Source organism: Phaenicophaeus curvirostris, chromosome 18 (assembly GCF_032191515.1).
Source record: "Phaenicophaeus curvirostris isolate KB17595 chromosome 18, BPBGC_Pcur_1.0, whole genome shotgun sequence".
NCBI lineage: Eukaryota > Metazoa > Chordata > Aves > Cuculiformes > Cuculidae > Phaenicophaeus > Phaenicophaeus curvirostris.
The window spans coordinates 16,308,152-16,321,563 of NC_091409.1; the positions used below are offsets into that span (position 1 = coordinate 16,308,152).

Here is a 13,412-nt window from a genome sequence, read left to right on the forward strand (position 1 = left end):
ATTGCTTCTGCACTGGTTCTCACCACAGAGGAAGCTCGGGGCACTTTCCCCAGGCATGCTTTGTTGATAAGGGACTGTTGAAAATGGAGACTCGGGTGTGTTGCTGTTCCGAGGCATTTCTGCTGTTCTTAAGTCCCCCCCCTAGCCCAGAGGTGTAGGTCAAATGAGTTTAGACACGAGTATTTGCATTCTGCCCTTTGAGATCACGTAGTCCTGACGTGCACCTCTTGCTTCCCCCATTGCTCCCAGAACAGCACTTGTGATGTTAAACATTTTTCAATCTCTGGGGCACATTCCTTTGCCCGAAGAGAGCCAGCTGAGGACCAGAGCTGTCCCACGGCCCTTGGCTCGCCCCACCTTGGGGGGGCTGGGGGCAGGGCTGGGGCAGCCCCCCCAGCTGCAGTGGGTGGAAGCCAGCCCCGCGGCTGCAGCTGCCAGTTCACAATTTAGTCACAAACACTGAACAAGATGCCCTTTAATTAAGGTTATTGCTGTATGTCCAGTGGGATTGTTTTTATAGACCTTAAACTCAGTGCAATCCATGTGTTAAAAGGCATGAAAATCAGCTGCTTCGACTGCAGTAAGAGCCTGGGTTCCTCCCAGCAAACCAGGGTGAGATCAGGAGAGGCTGTGGCTGCTGCCCACACACCCTGTCCCGCACGGACACCAACCCCAAAGAAGTTTGTGTGTGAACTTGAGGATCTGGCGGGGTCAGGCTGTTCCCCAACCCGGGCCAAGTTTTGGCTTGCTGGGCATTTGCATCCCGTTTCACTGCTGCTGGGGTGGGGGCCTGACAGAGCCGGGGGGGCAGGCAGGGCTCCTCTGAGGTTCAGCCTCCGCCGTGGGCACCAGGTGATGCTCAGGATGCTCAGACACAGCCAAAAGCACCCAGCCTGGGAGAGGACAGGCTCTCAGCACCACAGCCTGCCGGTCCCCACCTTGCCCCCCGCTGAGCCGTGTCCACGCCAGCAGCCTCTGGGCACTCCACTCCCACAGCGTCCAAGGGCGATGGTGACTGCAACCAGGCGAAGGCTGTGCTGAGGGCCGGCATCCGCTGTGGAGCCGTGGCCCAGTGGGACCCTGCCCTCAGCTGCTGTTTGCCCCCTTCCCTGTAGGGCTTTGCTCGGGAGAATCTGTCAGGAGGAGGTAAGAGCTGATGGCTTCCCGCAGGCCCAGGCTGATGGGAGAGTCCTCCTCGGGCAGGGACGTGGCCTCCGACAAGAGCAGGGAGCTGCACAGGAGCGGACGGGGGTCAGCAGGCAGCCCCTGGCCCTGAGTGTTTGGCAGGGGCAGCGAGGAGAGCCCCAGCCCCGGAGTCCGTACCTGTCAATCTTGTCCCAGTTGAGCGATGGCTTCTTCACCACAGTGGGCAGGTCAGGGGTTGTGGCCGCCCTTGGCCCTTGCGCGGAGCAGGGCTCCTTGAGCGTGCAGCACAGCCCCTCTCCCAGCTCTGGGCGGGCAGAGTCAGTGGGGTCCCCCATGCGCCCCGACTCAGGACACCAGGGCGAGGGGACCAGCCACCCCCTTCCCTCCCACTCCCTGCAAGGCACAGAGCACCCACGCACACAGACTGGGGGTAGGGAGGCCGGCGGCGTTACCAGAGTAGTGCTCCACCAGGTCTTGCAGGCTGGGGAAGGTGAGCCGGGGCGAGATGTAGAGCCAGCCGTTCTCCAGGCGGTGGATGCGATAATGCGTCACCGAGTCCCAGGCGGCGCGCTGGCTGTGCCGCACCGACAGCGAGAAGCAGTCTACGGGGCACAGGGCGAGGGGTGCGTGGCCCGGCTGCAGGCACCCCCCTGCTCGGCACTGCTCTGCTCCGCCACACGGCGGGCTCAGCACCCAGAGGGGTGCCCAGGGGCAGCCTTCTCCCCGCAGGGCAGTGCTGCTCTGAGCATCCCTGTGCCATCTCCAGGCCCTGAACTCCTACGGCCCAGGGGATGTGGGAGTGCTGGGATGTGGGATGAGCTGGGGTAGCCGCCTGCTGTGGCCTTGGCACCCGCGGCACCGTGTGCTGGGGCTCTGTGCCCGCGTCTCCGACTTCGGGTGCCATGCAGGGCCAGCCTCGTGCCCCCCTCGGTGTCCAGGCAGCCTGGGCCATACCAGCACCCCAGCCACACGGCAGGACGCCCCGCAGGATCCCCTCACCGGGTCCCCTCGGCACCTGGTCATGCTGGGAGCCCTGATTGATGTCAGGGGTTGGGACTTTTTCACTCCCCGGCTACCCGAAGGCTGCAGGAAGCTGTGGGGGGTTCCTTTGGGGGCCCCGCGGCAGAGGCAGCGGCTCAGCACGAAGCGGGGGGCCGGCGGCCGCTGCCAGGGCGAGCGATGGGGGCTCAGCCCTCGATGCCCAGTGGGGAGCACGGGAGCCGGGGCTCTCACCTCGCCTCGTCTGGCTCTCTCGGATCAAGAAGGACCCACTGTGGTTGCCCGGCCCGAGCAGCAGCTCCTCCGCCTTCTCCCGGCTGACGCCCTCGTACAGCCACCTGCGCGGGCAGCGGCGCTGGCACAGCCTCTCCCGGCTGCGCGGGGCACCCAGCGCCCCGGGACCCCTCCTGCCCCGGCTGGGGGGGAGGGCGCAGCTCGGGGTGCAGTAGCGCGTGCCCTGGGGACACCCCAGCACCCCGGGCTGCCTCCCTGAGGCCCAGCCCCACTCCGTGACCCGCTGGGAGAGCCAGGGCAGGGTGTCCTGGCGTGGCGGCCGTGGTTTGGTCTCGGGGTTGGCCCCACTCTCCATGGTGGAGCTGGGGCTCACCCTGGGACGGATTCTTCCCAGCATTTACCTGTGCCTAACCTTGGCCACGCAGCTGCTGGGGACCTGGCACTCCTTGCCAGACACCTGGGAACGCACCAGCCACCACTCCCCGTCCCTGCAGCGGAGGGGGATGAGCCGTCCTGAGGGGCCGGGGCTGCCGGGCGTGGGGAGGGCAGCCCTGGCGCAGGTGCCACCGCTGTGGCCATCGCAGCGCCCGCTCGCCGTGGGGACTCACTCGGAGAGGACGTGGAGCTGCTCCCCCATCCTGAGGACGGCGGCTGACCCCGCACCGGAGGGGAAGTCGCAGAGGGCCAAGAAGCTGCTGGGCTCTGCGGGGAAGGTTTGGGGCTCAGGGCTTCCTAGTGCCACCCCAGCCCCCAGCGGGGCTGCTGGCCGAGCCGGACGCTGCCCGGCGCTTACCAGCCGGCGAGGGTGACGGGGACCCCGCGGCGTGGGCAGCCGCTGGCGGGATGCTGAGGGGCTTCTCCCGGCTGGGCAGGCTGCCCATCCCGTGGGTTCAGCACGCGCCCACGGGCCTCGGCTTCGGCTGCTGCCAGCTGGGAGGCAAGAGGAGCTCAGGCCAGCGCTGGCGTCACCGCGGGCCCTGGGCAGGGGGATTGCGGGCTCGGGGGCTGCGAGCGCACAAGCCACAGGCTGGTACCTGCACCAGCTCCCGGGAAAGGCAGAGCTAGGACAGGGCGTGGGGCTGGCGCTGAGCCTGGAGGGCAGCTCCCTCGGGAGCTCTTTGAGGAAACCGCTGTCCTGGAGCAGCCGGGGCTCCCCACGACCGAGTGGCCCTGGCCATGCCCCCCGCGTGCCCCCCATCCCAGTGCCCCGAGGCCCAGGCCCCACGGGGAGCTCGGGGCGATCCCGTTGCCTGTTCCCCTTCCTCAGCCCCGCAGAGGTGACCCAGACCAGCCGGGACGAACCCCGCTCACCTGCTCCTCGGGGCCCGGAGCATCCCGGGGCTCCCCGCGGATGCTGCCCGCGTGGCGGGGCCTCGCCCGACCCGCTGCCCGGCGCCGGCTCTTTCTGGGCGCTGAGCTGGGCTGTGAGGTGCTGGAGCTGGGGCTGCGGCCGCTGCTGCTTCCTGTGCCGTGCGCACGCGGGACTGAGGTTTTCTCTTTTTCACTCAGCCAACAAGTTCCTCAAGTGGGGCCCTTGGCACTGGGCACACGGCCCGAGACAATCCCTGAGGGTGCCCGAGGCACCGCGGTCGCCTCACAGGGTTTTGGGGTGCGTAAGGGGGGGACGGGCAGCACACGGCGGCGCGGTAGGCGATGGGGCCACCCCTGCCGGGACAAGTGCCATCTAACCTAGGGCAAGGGCCATCCCCAGCCAGGGTGTCACTCCAGCCAGGACAGGTGTCATTGCAACTAGGATAAGGCATCGCCCCGGCCAGCACGAGCCCGGGCGGCTGCCAGAGTGCAGCAGCTGCTCTGCCCAGCGCTGCTGCCGCTGCCCCTCGGGTGGTCGCGGTGCCGGCCGTGACGCTGTGCAGCCGTGGGCCAGGGCCTCTCCATCCCATCGCTGCCCTGTGCACAGCACGGCCGAGCCCGACTGTGCCCGCACCCGGCTGCTTTGTGTGTGGGAGCAGCCTCAGCCCCAGCTTCGTTTCTGCCCTCTCCTCATCCCGGCCGAGAGCCAGCGGCCCCTGCGCCAGCGTGGGACCATTCCCTGAAATGTGTGTGAATATTTCATTTTTCAAAGCAAACACTGGCTCAGCTGACGGTCCCAACCCCCACACCAAGATCCGGAATTCCTGATGCCCCTTCCCTCCCTGTCGTGAGGAAAGTCCTCGGGATTTGCTCTTGTCAGCTCCTGCACCCCATCTGGTTGCACGGGCTGGGCTGGGCTGGTGCTCCCGCCCCGGCGGTGGCCACGCTGCTGCGGCCGAACATCCTGCTGTTATTCACACGGTGCCCTTGAAAGTTTCTGGTCAAGCATCAACTGCCGTGATGGTGTGAAATATAAATAGAAAAGAGCTTGTGTGAGCACAGCTGTCAAGCCTGCTCTGAGCTCGGCCACTGCCAATTTGCAAAGGGCTGCTTATGATTGGAAGAAGATTCATTTTCTCCAGGATTGGTGGTGAAGCCCCGCTGAGGTCTCTGGGGATGTGAGGGACCATGTGGGGTACTATGATCTGCTCCAAATATGTCTCAGCTCCCCCAAGACCAGCACCTCCTTGGACTGGTTCTAGTGAAGAAGATGGGGCCCTTGGAAGCCATCTCCCCAACCTGGACAGTGTTAACGCTTGGGTGGGAACACAGGGCTGGCAACAGCCCAACCACAAGTTTCTCTGGCCACAAGATGCATCGAGGAGCCAGCTCCCCGTGCCACATGCCAGCTTATGCACCTTAGACCCAGTGGTGATGGACAAGGCTCCAAGCAAAGTAAACCACAACAACCACCCCTGCAGGCTGTTTCTGGAGTGAAGATCAAGCAATGGATGCTCCAGGAAGAAGGAGCCCCTGAGGTCCCCAGTCCCGAGTCCCCCTCAGTGTGTGACTGACACCAGCTACACCAGCTTGGCTGCGGCTCCAAGGATGGACCTCCCTACCCATCTCTCATCCCACAGCTGTACCACCTCCTGGTTTAAAAACAAGGAAAAATCCCTCTACCACCACCAGGCTCTGCCAAGAAGAGTTTGACTCCATCATCTTTTCCCCAGGAGCCTGTCCAGTTGTGAGTGCCCAGTGTGCTCCAGCCTGAGCAGGAGCTGCCGTGGTCCCAGATGGGGCCAGCTCAGCGAAGCTGCCATCTCAGCGAAGCTGCCATCTCACAAGGATTGTGGATTTCTGGGAAGTGTACAGCAGCTTCGGGCACGAGGCAGCGCCGCCCAGAAGCCCCAACAGCCCACGGCCGAGTTCTTCCAACAGTGACTCCAGAGACATCTCTGGCAGAGCTGAGCTCAGCAGGACTCACCCCGTGCTGCTGAAGTAAAAGGATGTTCGCTTCGGCCAAAGGGGAGTCTTGGGAGCGCCGCTGAGGGCACTTGTCCCAAAGTTCTGAGCAACTGGGAATTCAGTTCTAAGGGCACGGGAGAGCTGGAAAGCGCCAGCTCCATCTGCTGTGCACCTGGGGCACTCTCTGGGCATCCCAACTCCAGCCAGAAGAATGAGGTCTAGGAAACACTCTGGTGTTTTACAGGGACCGACTCCAACCTCAGTGCTGCCCTCAAGGTGTGGAAATGCCAACCATGCTCTCCAGGGGTGTCCAGCTCACACCCCAGCAGCTACTGGGACCAGCACTGCTGTTGTTTGGGATCCCAGCCCAGGGAATCCTGTCATCAGCCCAAGTTCTGCTCTGGCATTTGGTTGTAATTGCTATTGCCACCCAAAATACATTTTGTCCTTTATTAAAGTCATTTCTCATCTTGTACTTCACTTGGATTTTTGTATTTCTACCATGAGAAGCACTCGCTTACGTGAAAACGAGTTTACTGCTTCTGGTTATCCTTGGGGTAATAAAATATGTGACCGCCCTGACTACAAATCTCGCCTTGCCCATGCCCATGAACCACCATGGCAACAAAACACTCTTCTTAATCATCCCACTTCCAAACTGCTAAAATCTCATCTATTCCCTCTCCTGGGCTCCCTGTCCATGGGCTCTGAGCTCCCCTGCTCCACACCAACAGCACTTGGCGAGCTTGCACCAGCGCCTGCTGGGCTACGAGTGCCTCTAACTCCCGTTAACATTGTATTTGCTCTGCTTTTGGGCCGCTGCTGCACTTTCATAGAGGAACTCGAAGGAAGATCATTTCTCAGTCATCAGTGGCAATAGATCAGAGGGCTGCATGTACACCAGCTCTTCTCTTGCATATGTTGCTTTGCATGTAGCATTTAGCAGCAGTGAGCTTGGTCTCTTTAACAGCTCTGACCTTTCCAGTGCAGATCCTCTGCAAAGCACAGGAGTCCAGGCTGTGGGCATGGGGTGGGACTAATGTGTAGCCTACAGTTTAACTCCTCCTCACTCCCAGCTTTCTGTGGAAGTGAGAGGACCGGCATCTTTTTTTTGATAGGAACGGTTGGACTCGATGATCCGGTGGGTCTCTTCCAACCTGGTTATTCTATGATTCTATGATCTGCGACTCGAGAGCAGAAGCTGGGTCCAAAAAGCAGAAAATGACAAACAGTTGTGTTAGGCAATGGGCTGCTGCGCTCCTCCACCCACAGCAGTGGGCAGACGTGCGAACAGCCCTCATGCTGCCTCTCAAACTACCCTCGGCCTCTTCCGGCCACGACAACTGCCTCGTCACAGGGTTTACAGGTTCACTTTGAGTTATACCCACTCAACACACCAGTGCAGAGAACTGTTCCCCCAGGGCGGTGGCTCTGAGCACCCGCCTGGCTGGAGGCAATCCTGGGCAGTGTGCCTGTTTCGCAGCCATCAGTTTGGTCTCCCCTGTCAAAGATCCTTCTTGCCTTTCTGCAGACGCCAGCTCTCCAGCGCCTTTGGACAGGCTCTCACACAGGACAAAGGGCCACCTGGCCGCACAGCTCCTGCTCAGCTGTGACTACACACCTCTTGCAAGCTGTGGCCAGTGGTCCCCCTTCCAGGAGAAAGCGTTTGCCTCTCGCAACAGGAGACTTCAAAACTGGCAGGGTTGTGGGTTGTGCCAACAGAAACACTGCGAGCAGAGTAACAATGAAACTCAGTTATAGCTTGATTTAATAATTGGTACAAAGTTCCCCTCAGGCAGAGCCTCCCAGTCCCATTCCCTACCTGAAATGGAGCAGAACATGAGTGTAACCCTCGGAGGGGCCAGCTCCCAGTGAATCAGGGCAGTTCAACAGTTACAAAAGGAAGTTTTGCTCATCTGTCAAGACCTGCAGTAGCCTGACCACTCATCCCTTTTCTCCCATTAACAGCCAGACCCTGGCACAAAGCAGGCATTTGCCCCCTGCCCTCCGTGACCTGTCCAGACATCAAAAGGCAGCAGAACCGTGAACTCCACAAAGACAGTCCCCGCATGGAGGTGCCCACTGCTCACGCTCCGACCCAACTTGCAGGACCGTGTATCTGCTGGCAGTCGTTCACATTCACTGGGGCTCCTGAGCCTCAACTCGTACCCTGTGCAGACACCCTGCCTGGGGCTGGCAGCAGCGGGAAGCTGAGCTGGCAGTGCAGGAGATTTCAGGATCTCCACCTGGCAAGGGGCACTGCTGCCCATTTCACAATGGACTTGATGTTAGAGTCACCCATGCCAGGGTGGAACAGCGAGTGCCTCTGTGTTAACCACTTCTGGCCCTTCGGCAGCAGAGACAGAGGGCCAGCTCATCTGGGCCAGAGGTCAGGGCTGCTGTCATGTACTCCCTCGTACTTGGTTACAGTGCACCTTGGTTAGCAAAGTTTACTTGTTAATTGCTTTGTCCTTTCAGGAGGCTCAGGTAAGAAATCACTCTGATCCTTCTTAATACACACACAGCGATGAGACCAAGACGGTATTTCTGACCATTTGTTTTCCCCACAGCTGCCTGGCACGCTGAGAGCCGCGGGAACGCACAGACCTGCTGCTGGGTTCTGCACTCCAGGCCCAGCTCTGCCAACGAGTGCCACCTGCTCCAGCGCCCGGAGGCTCACCAGCACCCCGGTCCTGCCTTCCCACGGCCCGCAGACGCCCTACCGACTGCACCACAAGGGTCCTTTAGCAGAAGCACAACTAGAAAGCAATTCTAAACCTCACAAAGCCACAGAAATAATATTTAAATGAACAGGGGAGACAACGGCTGTCATCTGGATTGATATACAGCACAGACAGGAGACGGGGTCAGCATGTACAGTAACAGGACTTACTAAGATCGCGGAATGTTAACAAATTTTAAAGAGGTTCTGATGCCAAGGGCATACAGAAAGGACCAAAGTAATGTCAAGTACAGACTACCAAGGAGGTGGAGGCTCAGATGGGCATGCACAAGTTAGAGAGAACAGTTAATGCCATGTTGGATGAAATGCTAGATTCTGGGTGGGTTCAGTGGGGGCAAGTGGAGTTGTCTGAATCCAGAAGAGGGGCTCTTGCCTAACAGGATACTTCCATGGTTTGAGGTGCATCCTGGAGGTCACTTCCTTCTGGGGTTCCAGCACTCCCTTCACCGTAGTTGCTGGTGTGGGACCGGCTGCGGATGCTCTCCCCAGAGCCCACACTAGAGGAGGAGTGAGTACGGGAGCGCATCAGCCTGGTCATACTGGCTGCTGGCACTGCAAGAGAGAACAAGCGTGGGACTTAGTGGAGGGATAAGTTCTGAGAGCAAGGGTCACAGGCAGGCAGATAACTGGGTAAGCATAAACCAAGCTGTACCCTCAGGAAGAAAACTCACTCTTCACTGCCAAAATTAACTCTTTGCATGTCTAAAGCAAAATGTGTAAGGCCCAATTTCAAAAGGTCCAAAGTGAGCAAGTGCCAGAAGTGTAACAGATCATTTGCAAGTGCAGTCACGGTGAGAGTCTGTGCAGACCGCGGCAGCTGTGGTGCCGATGACCTTTTGAAAGTCAGTCTCGTCACTCTGGAAAACCACAGAGCTGAAGTCATGCAACAATCAACAAGGTACAAATGGAAGGTGAAAAACAATAGCATACGTGTACAACAGATCAGCCCAGCTCACAGGCCAGCAGGACATGCCGAGGAAGCAAGGCACCCAAAAAATCAATCAACTCAGCACACAGACTGGGGTCGAGGCAGATGCACAGTTGAAGGTACCTGACTCAGTGCTTAGGTGGCTGAGCTGCACATAGGGGACTGGAAACAACATGAGACAAGGAAAGGGATGAATACAGGAAAAAGCCAATTAGTTGCCGTGTGTGACTAGAAACTACGCTGCTCCTGGGATCCCCAGCTTTAGTACTTTGCCTTCCACGCCCAGCTTACACACTGTGCTGAAAGCTCCCAATATTTGTGAACCCAGCTGCTAATGAGCATCTTGGGGAGATGCCAAGCTGGCTCAAAAATCCACTGGGGTCAGATCTCTTCAATACCTTTAGCTGGAAACTGCAATGAACCTGGTGACCTTACTGTACACACACTTGCCCAACAGAGATGTCATTCTTCTACAGTGGGTAAACTGAGCTATGCTCTGTAACTCCAGATATGGAACAGAAATTTACTTCTTTCCTTGAGCTGACAGCATCAGATTTCTGCTGCAAGCCTCCTGCAAGGCTTTACCTTCCATCTGCAGTGCCAGCACAGGCAGGTGCCACTGCTTCAGCCAGTACATGGAAGGAAAAAGAATAGCTGCAGAGGAACTGGCTTGTGCATTTCAGAAATGGCAAGCTGCTGACGTGCTTCTCTTGTTCTCCCCTAAAGACGAGACCTTGCTGGGCAGTGCCGACACGGTCTTGCCCACTCAAGTTGGGAAAACCATTCTGGGACTAGCTACAAACTCTGTAAGCAAAAAATTACCCTCTGTCCTTCCCCAGAGCCGCGCATCCTGTTTGCAAGAGATTTGACCCCTAGTGTACTGCTGAAGTCCTTGCTCTGATGAAGGCACTTGCTGACTCTAAGCAACACCAGGAACACGAGACGTGAACACTGAAATGCTCTCAGGCTGTCAGTCACCTTATTCTGCAAGATCAGGCTTTTCTGATCAGCCTCGGAGTACACAATCATCCTACAAGGTTCACGCCAACTACACACAGCTCTAAGGAAATGGACAACTTCTTCTAAGGCCTGATGCCCTTGAGTTGGCAAAGAACTTCAGGCCAGGTGGAGACCACTGGGAGTGTCACAGCTGCCATGGTGGCCACGTCGGCAGTTAACCAGTCACAGGAATCAAGCCACAATTCCAGTTTTTGAAGGTTCATCGTCCACAGATGGGAACTCCTAGCCCTGGCCCCTGGCAGACAAGGCAGAGCTGGGCTAAGGTGCCTGCAATGATGACTGAGTTGCTTTAACGCACTGAGAAGTCCTGAAGACCCCCAGCCTTTGCAGGACCAGGGTCAGGGGAGCTGAACAGCACTCAGGCTGACACACTCAAGACACAATGTCACTGTCTCCAAGCACAAGGAGGAAGCCATAGGGTAGGGCATGCACAGCTCCCTCTGGGCTCCCTGGGGGTCTTGGGAATCACACAGCTCTCTGTTCTGCCATTAGAGGATTTCACTCTGAGATACTGCTTACCCCTGGTAAGAGCATGAAAGAAACAGCGATGTCCGAGGAGAAAGGAAAGAGCTCTCCTGTACTCACCACAACCATGAGACTGTATTGCCAACTCCTTCCATGCCAGAGAAGGTAGGCACGGGTTTTGGATACACCTTTCTTGGGAGCACACTTTGCTGGACTGGCTCAAAGATGGACTGAAAAGGTTTTACCAACATCAGCCAACCAAGAAGGGGGCAGCACTTGTGCTGCAGTGCAGACTAAATGCAGGGCAGGGAACATCATGGGTTTGCTGAGACTTTTTAGCACACCGGTTGATTTCCCAGCATGGATGGATCTCCTGGCAACCACACTGACTCATGGGTGGGGACAGATGTCAATGGGCTCAGATGGACCAGAAAGGCTGAGTTCCCTGCATAACAACCCCCCTCCAAACCAGAAAGTTTTGTTTGCCACTTACTGTAGCCCATTCCCTGCACAAAGTACTTGAAGGCTTCAGTCAGCTTGCCAGGCTGTGGGAACAGAGAGAGCGGTCTCAGTGCGAGCAGCGCATGGACAACTCCAGTGCCACAGGACAGCGAGAGGTGTTTCTCACCTGAACCACCTGGGGCAGGCCCCCGCAGTCAGCCATCTGCAACGGGAAGCAAAAGGGAGGGTGAACCACCCTTCCACCCCAGCTCAACCCCAACCGAGCCAGCCCTGCCCACCCCACCAGGGCTGACAGCACCTGGCTGCACTGCCACAGCAGGCACATTTCTATCACCATGTCTCTACAGCCGATGCCAGGCCTGGGGCTATGACTTCTGGGAGTCTGCTCCTGCTCCTGAAGGAACCCAGCATCCTGGAAGCTGCATTACTAACCGATCTCAGGCCATAGAGCAGAAGTCCAGCAGTAACTCTCCACCGCCCTGGCTCCCCCTGCCACTCTTCCCAAGCTGGACTCTTGACCAGCAGCTGTCTGGCATGCTGCAGAGCCAGGGTGAAGACAGAAAGGACTAGTATAAAGCCAGAAAAAGTGATGTTGTTGCTGGGTGGAGAGCAGGGTGAAAGCAGGGCAACTCTATTACTTCCTAGCAGGTTTTCCCCACTGGTTAAAGACAACAGAGGAGTGGCTATAAAGCAGTGATTCAGGGAACCCCCAAAAAACTCTTCTCTCCCAAGTCTGGCTCCACACAGGAGGGAAAACAGCCCTGAATTCCTGTCCACAAACATCTTAAAGCTAAATGCATGGAAGTGAGAATCCTAAGGGGAGCTGGCCTCAGCAAAAATGATGTCTTCGTGTAGGCTGGAATGAATTCTGGAGGGGCACTCACCTTCAGAAGGGTTGTTTTGGTTGGGTCAAGACGTGAATTGCATTCAACCTGAAACAAGGGAAAGATAATAATAATGTCACATGGAAAACTTGAAGAATTGGATGTAAAATGTGGAGCAGCCTCACCAAAGGCAGTGACTGCCTTCAGCAGTGGGAGCTTCTCTGGGGCCAACAAAGAAAGCAGAGAGCACATAAAAAGAGAACAATGAATGTCAGATGCAGAGAGGAAAGGCAGGTGTTCCCACCCAAGGGGACCTCGCGATGACAGAATGTCACCGTCCTGAGAGAGAAGGCCATGACTTCAAGGGAAATCATCCCCTGGTTTTGGGGATGCACGATGAAACCCTTGAGCAGCTCCTGGGCTTGGACAACAGGAATGGCAAGGAAGGAGACTTCTGTGCAGTGCAGCACAGAAGGGGATCACCGAGTCCCCAGTGCCAGACAAGGAGGCCACGGCCACCTCTTCTCCATAAGCTACTGCAAAGACAGAATAGGCAAGGCCTTATAGGAAAAGCAAGCGCAGCAGGGGAGAGTATTATGAGCTGTGAACATGAGCAACCAGACAGGCAAGCCAAGATCCAGTAAAACCTATCGCAATTCCCCAGCTGTGGCTTGGAAGCAATGAGAATACTCAGGAATATTGTCCTAGCCAAGCAAAACTTGGAGAATGTCTCCAAGACTTCCAGACCAAACAGACTGATGAAAAGCAACAGGCCAAGACCAGAAGAAGCCCTGCAGCAGTTCCCCATGCATGGCTCCTAAGTGCCAGCTATTGCTTCAGGAGACTCCTACTCTCTTCCATGGTTCTCAAGACAACTTCTGTTGCTCACAAACCCCTGGCCTCCCCACAATCTCCTGAAGGGGAGGAGCAACATCCACCACAAGCATGCTTCACTATGCCATGCCCCATTTACATCTGTGCTGGCAGGGAAGTGGGTTATAGGTGCCTGCAGAGAACAAACAGGAAGGAGATGCCTCTAAGAGTTGCCTTCCCTATGGTACAGTGCTTTTGCAGTGCTTTTGTGACTCCCCTCCACACTAACTGGAGTCACATTGCTTATTTTTAAATGCCAGGCAGTCTCAGTACAACAGCAAGAGAACATTAATTCCTGACTGGAACTGAACTCCACTTGCACAGGGTCCTCTGCATCACTTGTTGCACAAGATCCTGCCCCCTCACCTTTGAGCTGCCCTGCAGGGCCATGGAGCCTCCCGAGCCCCATCTCTCCCACCAGAGGATGACAGATCTTAAT

General features: G+C 57.4%; 2 protein-coding genes across 4 annotated transcripts in view; both read right to left on the minus strand.

Moving 5' to 3' along the window:
* Positions 1–447: 447 nt before the first annotated feature.
* SLA2 (Src like adaptor 2) lies at positions 448–3,775 on the minus strand. The gene is made up of 8 exons (XM_069871686.1): positions 3,691–3,775; positions 3,173–3,309; positions 2,988–3,081; positions 2,781–2,867; positions 2,380–2,483; positions 1,599–1,748; positions 1,324–1,450; positions 448–1,231 (listed from the first exon to the last, which is right to left on the minus strand). Exons 2-8 carry the CDS (start codon positions 3,258–3,260, stop codon positions 1,087–1,089), a joined length of 795 nt encoding a protein of 264 aa, XP_069727787.1. The 5' UTR covers positions 3,261–3,309; positions 3,691–3,775; the 3' UTR covers positions 448–1,086.
* A 3,633-nt stretch (positions 3,776–7,408) lies between these two features.
* The window catches only part of NDRG3 (NDRG family member 3), a 69,910-nt gene continuing 63,906 nt past the window's right edge, over positions 7,409–13,412 (minus strand). Inside the window, exons 13-17 of one of the 3 annotated variants that reach the window (XM_069872209.1) lie at positions 12,161–12,208; positions 11,443–11,478; positions 11,308–11,359; positions 9,453–9,491; positions 7,409–8,953 (exon numbers count right to left, since the gene is read on the minus strand). In XM_069872209.1, coding sequence (XP_069728310.1) covers positions 8,775–8,953; positions 9,453–9,491; positions 11,308–11,359; positions 11,443–11,478; positions 12,161–12,208 — 354 coding nt within the window. In that variant the 3' untranslated portion in view covers positions 7,409–8,774. Of the gene's footprint in view, positions 8,954–9,407; positions 9,492–11,307; positions 11,360–11,442; positions 11,479–12,160; positions 12,209–13,412 lie in introns of all 3 variants that reach the window. The other 2 variants (XM_069872208.1, XM_069872210.1) reach the window with 2 other exon arrangements.